Raw genomic sequence first — 11,163 nt, 5'->3', positions numbered from 1 at the left:
GTAAAATGTTACGGAAAGGAAGACATTTTTGAACATTATAGCTGTTACATGAGCACCAGCCTCTTGAGGAAGTCACTTTTAATAGAGGCCTAAAGAGGGCTCTCTATCTCTCTCGGTGCTGATGGAAAGGGGCGGATCCCTATATGTCTTCAAGGACAGCCATTGGTCCACCGAACGCATATAAAACGACAGCACATACCCAAAAAGTGAGAGGGTTGGTATTCACGCAGTTGATGTATAACCGTGCTGGACAGAAGCGAGGGAGAGCTCAGGACACGACCGGAGTGAATTCACAACTATTCCACTAGAAACGTGCGTCTTCTCCACCGTGCGCCTCCGCGGACTTGCGCGTAAAGACGATCAATGAAGGAGCGCAGATCTATCCAGAAACTGTCCCTACAGCCCGGAATGGATCCGAGTCAGAGCGTCAAATGCAAAATCGTGGTCGTGGGGGACAGTCAGTGTGGGAAGACCGCTCTGCTCCACGTTTTTGCCAAGGACTGTTTCCCAGAGGTGAGATGCGCAAATCCACTGGGCGCGCGCTGGGCTGTGCCAATGCGCTTTAGGAAATATGGTTTAAATATGCATGTTTAGTTATATATGTTATTACGTGAGTTCCTTTCAGCCCACATATGTATTTGTCCATTTTTAAAAATGTACCATGTTCGTCATTTTGTTCATGTTTTTATTGCAGAATTATGTGCCTACTGTGTTTGAGAATTACACAGCAAGTTTTGAGATTGACAAACAGAGAATTGAGCTCAGCTTGTGGGATACCTCAGGTGAGTCTCAAATATGGATCTTATACTTTTAACGTTTTTATGTTTGACCAGTTTTGTGTTGCGTTATATAATAGAAACGCATTATGTATGCACTTAAAATGTGTCGTGGTGTATATGAAGTATATATTGGTTATTGGAGGTTTTTCGCTATGCAGCATAGACACGAAAGTGTTTTAACGTGAAAAATATTCTAATACGACATGCGTAAGGCTCATGAAAGGCTATGAAGACGGACCTTAAAGGGTTCACCCAAAAATAAAATTCGGTCATATTTTGTTCACCCGCATGTTGTTTGAAACCTGTATGTGTTTCTTTCATTTGTGGAACACAAAATAAGATATTTTGAGAAATGTCTTAGTGGTTTTGTGTCCATACAATGAAGGTCAATGGAGCTCAGTGTTGTTTGGTTACCAGCGTTCTTCAAAATATCTTCTTTCTGTTCTGCAGAAGAACAGAAAGTCATACAGGATAGTCATACAGGTTTGAAATTATTATAGTAAATAAAGAATTTTTGTCTCTTCAACTTCTTAAAAATCCATTATGGGTCAGGGTTGGTTTCATGAGTATCTAAATTTAATTCATTAATGTTAAACTGTTTTGTTTGTTTTTCTTCATAACACCGCAAAATGTTTCATCATTCTTACGTTACCGCCTGAGGGGGAATCTGGGTTTGTTTAATAGCTTTTCTTTCTCATTCTGAGCGCTTGAGCGATTTTAGTAGTTGAGTCAGTTCAGCAGCCTGCCAATTGTTCAATCACAAACACACACACACACACACACCCTGCTTTTACACTCCACCCGTCTGTGGAACATGATCCACGCATAACTCACCTTTAAGGAATGTCGGCACGGCATCCTGGGAAACGTTCGTGGTAAATGGTCCTTTAAATAAACAATCCACACTGAAACGCTTACCTCTGGGTTTCTTCTGCCGTAATTCACGCATTTAACAAAACCAAACAGCCGTGACCACACAGAGGCAAATGAGAGTGGGCTGTTTGTTGGCGCTTGTTGAATGTAGGGTACTGGTGTGTTTCCAAAGCTCAGATCATACAAGAGATCAGACCTGCTGTCTGTAGGTAATCACAGGCCTTCCAAAGCATCCAGACAAAGATTGTGCCCTCTTTGGAGCTTAGCTGTTATCATTCGGATCTGTACCTGGAATGGTAGTTTGGTGCTGTGTGTGGTCCAGAATTGCGCTCCCCCAGCACTTGTTTGGATTTATCAGCCAACCAGATACACCTGGGAGGGCTTGTCAGTTGTCCAGCTTTGGGGCATGATTTTAGACCAGTAAGACCATTTGCAAACCAGTACTAACCAGCAAGAAGCAGCCTGTTCAGGGACCTTCATAGTCGTCTTTGATTCAGTCCTACACTGTAAAAACACAAAAAAATAAAAGTAAAAGATATGAAAAGGTATAAATTGTCACATATTTTACACTGAAAATTGTATAATTTTATACACATACTTTTACAGTAAAATTATGTTTTCGCAAGTTAAAAACACAACTCTCTGTAAAATTTACGGTGAAAAACAGTAAATTCCAATAATTCCTTGCGTCTCTTTTCACCTTTTTTTTTTTTAATACAGTGTATAAATGTGTACAACATCTTGTATTTTTCACTGACAAAACATAATTTTAAAGGTATTTTACTGTAAAAATACATGTATACTCTTGTTAAATATTACAAAGACTTTCATTGTAAAATTTTCAAGAACCGCAAGTTTTACAATATTTATAGTTTACAATAAATTAAATGTAATGTATAGTAGAAAGAAAAGCGTTTTTTAAAGATTTTTAGGTTTTTACCGAAGCATTTTTACATTATTTTTCAGTTAAAATAACGAACATTTTACAGTGCTGTAAATCCCCATACTCCCATTTTGCAATCAAATTCAATGTAATATTTTATATTAGTATTTTACACTTATATGTAAAGTTTTTAGTTTATGATTTAGTTTTTTTACTGACACATTTGTACATTACTTTTCTCTTCAAATAACGAATATTTTTTACAGCGCTGTAAATTCGCATATTCCCTGTGACTCTTCATATTTTTTACAGTGTAGAGCCATGTGCTAAATTTACACCGCTGGGAAAACCTGCATATGGCTTGCTGATGTCTCAGTGACCTCAATATAGCTTAATCGGCATGACTTTCTTGGTCCCCTGACCTCACCATGTGAGCAAAATCTTGAGTAATCTCCCAAATCTATTCGAGATGATGAAATAATGGTTTGGTTTGCGATACAGGTTAATGATTTGTGCTCTGATAACATCTGACTGCAGTGGGCGTCTTGCGGTTAGGGCGGCTCGTCTGGTACCGGTGTTTGGACATGTAGTTTGTCAATTACAGTATGTCAGACCGTGGGCTTCCAGACTGTTCTTTATTATTGTGTAAGTTATTCTCTCAGAGCCAGACTCAAATCCTCACCTTGTGGTGTTTTCTCTCAAATGTCTAAAAGCGGGATTTAACAACACACCTGAGCACATTACGGATAATGAGAAAAGTGAGAGACACTCACACACTTGGCGGTGTTTCAGCATTCGTGTGTGTTTTGCGGAAATGCCATCGAAGAATCTTAAAGCCTTTGAGTATTTTTTGAATAGCAGATGATTTGGAGGGGGTGGTCGCTCGCAGAATTCCCCCAATGGATAGTTTGTTGGCTGTTTTGTTTGTGCAACCTTGTATGTAACAGCCGCCTACCCCCGTCAGCCAATCAAAGGCTATTCCTGTCATTGTCCACCAATCAGCAGTTGACTGATGAGCACGTTCGCCATTCAGCTGTCAATATAAGTCACCGATCCACCGTGGGACCCATTGATAGCGTTGCGTATTAACAATCCACACAATTTCAATTCTGAAATAAGATTTTTTTGTTGAAAATACAAGAAAACAATACAAATACTGTTAACTTTTCTGTTTGCGTTGTTTATGCAAGTTTTCAATGCTTATTTGAACTAAAATCTTGCGTAACGTCACAATGAAAGACTTTGGCGTACGTTGTTATTTGACCGTAATTTCAATGCCAGTCTTGTCAGTTTATCTCCAAGCTCATGAATATTTCATTAAGGTTTTGTACTGTATATCGACTCTAGGGGTTACTAAAGCCTTCCTATCTGAAACCCAAGTGTGTATGTGCATGTATCGTATGTTACATGAAACACAAGAGACTGCGTCATGATGGCACACCTTCCGGAGACAAGAGACCACTTGCTCTCTGATCTTTCTGATGGCCGTGAGCATGTGTGTGTGTATTTCCCCTAATAGCTGGTTCTCCGTGGAATCGAACCCCTTCCCCCAGCACTCCTCCTTCCAGACACTTATTGACCAGAAACCCCCTGCAGATGAGAAGCCGGGGTCTCGACATGCCTGGCTCAAAGGTTCCCTATCCACCAGTCAAACGCGATCAATCAATACGTCCCACATGGCCCCCGGGCAGAATTCGGTTCCTTTGTGATTTGCGAGTTGTACTATTAGCATATAGTTTTGGGATAATCAAAGCAACAGTGGTGGAAAATTTACTCCATTGTCACTTAAGCGTCTTATGTTTGTCCCCCGGTGACGGATATTCTGTCAGTGGATGTGGCTGTCAAGCGGGATGTGGTTTCGATTGGATGTCTTTGAATTGGCTGTCGTACGGTGACCTTGTGGAATGTCATATGTTTGCCAGTGAAACGGTTTATCAGGCTGTTAGATCAGATTGTGGTTGAGCGTAGGAAGCTTCTTTACAAAAATACATTTTAAGCTGCAGTTTGTAATGTTTGCCTCTCTGTCGCCATCTCTGTTTAAAACACAAAATTGCAGGTCACTTTACCTACCTATTTTTACCGTGTGTTAAAGTCAAATTATGTTAAATTGACATGACCTTACCCCAATTTGCAGATTTTTTTGCACTTACTCAACTTTTTCAGTTAAGTTTATTCGTAACTGAAAAAAGTTACAAATTCCAGCTGTAATTTTCATTATAGAATACAAGTATTAAGTGTGATATACATAGACGAGAGTCGATTGTTTACATAGAGATTATTTATTGGTTTGGAGAGGTACGCTAATAAATCATGCGTGATGACGGTCGTTTGTGTAGCGTGTAAATGAAAGTGAATTTTGATTTCGTAATTGAAATCTTAGAGGTTTGAGAACTGAAATTTACAAAATTTGTAATATTTACATTAAATGAAACTCTACATTCTATAATATGTTTACATAAATAATGACCTTTTAATCTTTTCCGTACATTTGAAACATTTTGTAATTAGTTGTCGCAAATCTAATGTAGTTCTCTTTAAAGTCCTAAGACTTTGTTATCTAAACGTCCTAATCCAACCCTTAACTATTATCAGCATGAGAGACCCCATTATCAGTTGACCCCCGAAAACAAAACCTTCCCGGGATCCGTTGAAAGGTCTCCTGCCGAGAGAGGCTCTTCTCAGTGCTAGTGAAGTATTCTTACCCGGATCAAATTTCTGGCCAATGCGATCCAGGCCTGCATGCCGTGCATTCCTGCGTGGAAAGGTTCGCTCCCATACTCCACAAAGAAGCTATTGTGCTGGTGGGCCGCTGGGGAAAAATGGCCCTTGAACTGTAATGTTCTCAGAAATGTATCTCACCTTGTTAGTTGGAGAGGAAATTAGATTCGGGAGGAACTTGTGACATGGAGTTTGACACGAATCAAGGAGACTTGGTTCCTTTACATTACATGTTTGTATTTCAGTTGTGTTTTCAACAACACCAGTGAGCAAAATTCTTTCCCGTGTGTATGCGTCTGCATGTGTGCATGGTTTTACATGGCCACATGTTTGGAGAAGGAATTTTAACACCGAGTGAATCCATCAGCTGTTGTGTCAGTTTTCCAACCCCCACACACACTGTATAAACTAAAGGAATGTGCTGTGTGTAGTGTTAGCTATGGTGTCCCACACGTTTGTGTGTTGGTGTCAGTGCTGTTTGCTATTACCTAAATACTGTCCACACACAGCAGGGTTTGGGTTTTGTGTGTTTGTGTGCAGGTGGCTTAGTGGGGGTTGCATTAGGAGTGTTTACCATTTTGACCATGTTTTTATACCTTTACTATGGTAAAACAAAGGCCTTGTTGGGGGTTAGAATAGCAGGAGGGTGAGTAAATTTGTTTAGTTGTTGGTTTGATCCTTTAGAGGAATGGTTGAACATTTAGTGGGAAATTAAAGCTCATACATTTATCTTTAAAGTATTGTACATATGGCAGGTTATTGACATCTAGCCATACTTGAATTTCGCACCAAATATCTTTTGTACTTCGATTGAAACCTTTTTGCCTTTTGAGAGTCATTTGGATAGATTTAACTATATGTATATGAAGTGCTTTTTGGAGCATTTTGGGACCATTTATGTGCATAAAGTGATGGATATTTTTTTGTATTCGCTGTTATAAAAGGTTTAGTCAAACGTTCCAATGTTGAACATTGTTATTCTTCTGGATTTTGGTCTGTACTGTATCTTTGTCAGGAATATGTACTCTACATGTCTGGACTTTGCAACTCAACATTTTTCCACTTCCACATCTGGCACTGTGATATGATATATGTCAAACAAAACTCTCTCTCCTTTAAACGCCAACCCTGTCGTGGAATCTGGTACGTTATAAACTTGTTTGTCCTGTGTGGATTGCACGTTCCAGCGGGTGGAACAATTGTTAAAATTCAAAGTTGTTACATCTTCACAAAGGACTTAGACATTCTCCAGCGGTTTAGAAGGGAGGGCCTGATGATTAATACAGTTTGGTATGGCAAAAAAACACGATTATGAGCGCTCGTGTTCAGGGTTAGGTAAGGAAATTGGAATAATTCGAATTTCAAGATGAATAAGTGGAATTATAAGTGAAATTCTGGAGGAATATTAATGTCTACAGTGTCATGAAAGTATCGTTTTTATTGTCTTCTGCTTTGGTCTATTAATCAACACCCTAGCAACCTTATAGCAACGCATTGGCAACCACCACCTAACACAGATGGACAAGCAACACTTGCATTTTCTTTATATAAGAGTTTTATTGTTTTCAATGGAAACGCTTGTTTTTGACACCCAGTGTAAGCCTCAGTTCAGTTAATTTATGTAAAGATACATTTGAACTGTTACTTTCTCATAATTTCAAGTAACATAGACAGCATATATGGTTAATATTTGTCATTTACATCTGTTGAATCAAAACAAAACAAAAAAACATGTCAATTTTGAATAAATATAAATGCCTCAGGCTAAAAACAATGAATCGCATTTTTGTAAACTTTGAAAATTGCTCCCACAGACCCGAACAGGGGTTATATTAAAAATGGGTTACGTAAACTGAGATTTTTTTAAATCATCCTCAGTCCCTTAAAATATGAATATGTAAATGTTTCATGATGTGTCTGCAGAAGAGCTCGGTGGTTTAACAGTTCATGAAAGCTTTCAAATGACTTTCCGAGCTGTCTTGCGAAAAGAAGTCAAATGAGGTTAAGTGATACACGGACATGTAAATCACATGAACTCTCTTCTGTTTCACAGGCTCCCCTTATTATGACAACGTCAGACCTCTTTCGTATCCTGACTCGGATGCCGTCATCATATGCTTCGACATCAGCCGACCGGAGACTCTGGACAGCGTTTTAAAGAAGGTGAACATTTGAACACCACATCAATATTTTATCAACCAAATCCGAATTTAGACTCTAAATTCTAGATGAATGGCCTGGTCTTATTCAACGTTTCCACAACATACATATAACCTTTGCAGTTTATATGCCATATAATGGTTTTATTGTCGAACACATGCCTCAGTTAGCGCAGAACATGGGTGTGGCGCATTGAATTATGGGAGTTCCTTGGCTGCGGGACTGAACGAGTGACCTCGCTGCTTCCCGACAGACTAATTGGCCTTTTAAATGCCTTCACCGTGATTCAGAGAACATTCTTATTCAGTCTCTTTGTGATCTCCCCATTCCTTGTTGTGTCCCAGTGAAGTCGTCTTTTGTCCGGAAGAGTTGAATATCTTCTAGGTTTTCGCTTCGGGGTCAGGTGTCTGGCCCTTATTCACAGGGTTAGGGTGGGCCTTGTCAGTATTCTTATGCATAACTAAAGCATGTGAGTGGAAATTCAGCCCTGTGGTTTATCTTCAGACGTTATGAGTAAGATCTGGGTCGGAGAATCTGAAACGAGGTCTGAAAATCTCAGCTAGTGCGTACAGGGGCCCCTGGGACCCAGAGGTGAGCACAAAGGATCATGGGAACGCAGCGTGTCGGTGTTCCCGTGCGAACAATCGTACGACTGTGTTGTGCCCGTCCGGATATTGCACACCTTAATATGTGCTAGCGGAGATTACATCCAGCTGTTTAATGTCACACAACACAGAAACGGCTTTGATTGGGAAGGAATGCAGATCACCTGTGCTGTTGTGAGGGAAGAAGACACAAAACGTACATTGCAAGGTGTATTCGTATATTATCACCTGTAGGAACAAAAATGCTGTTGTGCACGTGAAATAAAAAGACGAGATACGCTAAGAATGTAAACAGCAAATGCGTGTTCTTGTGTAAACCAAAGCATGTCTTGGTGTCTTTGTCTAACAGTGGAAAGGGGAGATCCAAGAATTTTGTCCCAACACGAAAATGCTGCTCGTCGGATGCAAGTCGGACCTCAGGACGGACCTCACGACGTTAGTGGAACTGTCCAATCACAGACAGACGCCCGTGTCGTACGATCAGGTGGGTGGATCTGGATAAACTGAACTTCCAATTTCGTTGGATGGAAATAAACTCGAGTCACTTTTAATCTTTAAGTTGATTTATCGTTAATTTGCTTAGTATCTAACGGTCATCAAATTACTTGAACGTTAATTACGTTTATCATCAAAAGTATTTCAGCACTATTAAGATGGTTTGGATTACAAGTTGGAATTTATTCAAAGTTTATCACCATGTCTACACCGGACGTGACCGGCGCAACACAACACGACAAAAGACATTAGAAACGCATTAGAACCCATTATAATTTCACATTTTCTCCGTCCGGTGTTGACACCGTTGACTCGGTGTATGAGTCAAGCATCTTTACGACATGAGCAAACCTAATTTGAATAACATTGATAATCTTAGCCCTTAGACGGAAAATCATCGTCCGACTGTTAATTGCGACAAATTCGATTGAATTCTTATCAAATCTTTCTCTTTCAGGGTTCAGCCATGGCCAAGCAAATATCCGCACCTTACATCGAATGCTCCGCGGTGCAGTCGGAAAACAGCGTGCGGGACATTTTCCATGTGGCGACGTTGGCGTGCGTCAACAAGAACAACAAAAACATCAAGCGCAACAAATCGACGCGCTCCACCAAACGCATCTCGCACATGCCCGTGGCCGCCGTGGCGACAGACCTGCGCAAGGACAAAGCGAAGAGCTGCACGGTCATGTGAAACTAGATCGCTGGGGGGGACAGATGCATCGTGGGAAATGGTGAGGGTGGACTGTGAAAGGCTTTTTGCCTCAAACAACAAAGCAGAAGTGGAGAGAGACGGAGCTCAAGTTACGGAGATCCGCTTCCTTGCAAACGTAGAATCACGGCCCCACCCACCCCTTCTATCCACTCAGCAGGAGGATGTCACCACCCTCTCGGCCAATGGGAGCCCTTCCTTCCGGCTCCTGGAAGCGAAACCGCTTCCTCTCCGGAGGGTTCCTCCTGGAAGCTCAACGGACTTTGCCTGCAGGAAGGACTGGAGGAAGTTAAATTGCATAACCATTGAATCCAGAGTTCCGCTGAACTTCAGCGCACTGCTATTTTTAAAACAGTCTTTAAGATGCACTCGTGTTTTGGTTTGGATCACAGTACGGACTTGAAAAGCAGAACGGAGAGTGAAGAAGGTCGCTTCTAAGACGACTAAATCTGCGGATTATGAGGAAATGAAACGAACACTGTGGTTACGGATCGCTTCCTTCTTACGTTTCTATTTCATTCCTTCTGTATACCGAGTGCACGAGTTTGTGTGCGTGGTTTTCGTTTCCGTATGCTAAGCTCAGCTCAAACTGTCTCCATGGATACGTCGCTGATATATTTGAACCCGTTTGCTGCATAACTCCTCATAAATACTGTTGGTTAGGATTCAGAAAGTAAAGAAACCAAAGAACTAGAAGACAGATACTTTTAAGACGGATGACCTGATGGTCTAGACGGCATGATGGATGAGTGTTGTAGATGGATTTTGGTGGATCAATAAACGTTTCTTCCACGGTTCTGTAAGGCCAAGAAATGTGACCTTTGGGATTTGATCAGATTTGAAATTCGATTGATGCTGTGCGAACAGTTTAAAGCGACTGTTCACTTAAAAATAAATATTTCGTCAACATTTATTTAACCTCATGTGGTTCAAAACCTGTATATCACTCTTTCATCTGTGAAACACAAACGAATATATTTTGAGAAATGTTTCGGTGGTTTTGTGTTCATGCAGTGGAAGTCAATGGGAACCAATGTTCTTGTTACTTGTTCGAAATGCAAAATCGTGTTTTTCTGTCCTCTCTCGACTCAACTATGCAGTTCAATCTCTGCTCCAAAACACACGCAGAGAGGATTCGAAAAACGAGCGTGGCACAAAAGTGTAAATAAAGTGAGTTACGAATCAAAACATTGTCTTACAGAGCTTTGGGAGAATGTCCGTTCCACCTTTTATCCTAAAAAAGAATGAGCAGCGGGATTCTCGAAACGAGGAATTCTCGATTTTCAGATGTGTGAAGCTAGCTGCAGAGACTGCATGTTTGTAGGTGCACTTTTTATTTCGAACTTTCGCAAAGCAAACGAAAAGCTGTTTTATTTTTACATTCATGTGTTTTTATGGGTCAGAGATAAATTGCTTGACTGTTTCACAAAATTTGTTTTGACATGGGCAGTATTAAACAACTGTTGTGTGTGTAAATGTTGAGAAATGTGTAGGTGCTAGAATGTTGTTTCTTATGCTTTCTGTGTCTTAAGGTCCATTTACGTCTGTTTTTGTTGATGTTGGCATATTTATTGAATTATATATTTTTTCTCTTAAAAATAAATGAAGAATAAATGCGAAATGATCTTTTCAAAATGGAATGTTTTCTCTATGCTTGTTTCATCAGAATATTATAGCCAACTAGTCATTTAAAGTCCCCGTGATCCGGAAGTTGCGATCGTTTTTACTTCCGTATTCTGACACATTTCCGAGTGAAAAGAAAATTAGTGGGCGTGGCTTGCGTTTTTCACTTCAAATTGATTGGATGTGTAAAAACAGCTGTTGCATTGATTTTGAAATGAAACTGGCACAGACTGACATTTGAAGGGGAGGAGTTAAAGGATGTTCCGGCCAAGCTAGTTTACGTCATTTGAGATGGATAGTCATTTCAGGGCGGAA

General features: G+C 40.3%; 1 protein-coding gene across 1 annotated transcript; it reads left to right on the top strand.

The window, feature by feature from the left end:
* On the top strand, nucleotides 1-10,865 carry rnd3a (Rho family GTPase 3a). The gene is made up of 5 exons (XM_057325850.1): nucleotides 1-513; nucleotides 695-782; nucleotides 7,307-7,416; nucleotides 8,368-8,502; nucleotides 8,971-10,865. Exons 1-5 carry the CDS (start codon nucleotides 364-366, stop codon nucleotides 9,205-9,207), a joined length of 720 nt encoding a protein of 239 aa, XP_057181833.1. The 5' UTR covers nucleotides 1-363; the 3' UTR covers nucleotides 9,208-10,865.
* The last annotated feature ends 298 nt before the right edge of the window (nucleotides 10,866-11,163 follow it).

This window comes from Triplophysa rosa, linkage group LG25, assembly GCF_024868665.1.
Source record: "Triplophysa rosa linkage group LG25, Trosa_1v2, whole genome shotgun sequence".
Classification (NCBI taxonomy): domain Eukaryota; kingdom Metazoa; phylum Chordata; class Actinopteri; order Cypriniformes; family Nemacheilidae; genus Triplophysa; species Triplophysa rosa.
This window is presented reverse-complemented; position numbering and strand designations above follow the sequence as displayed.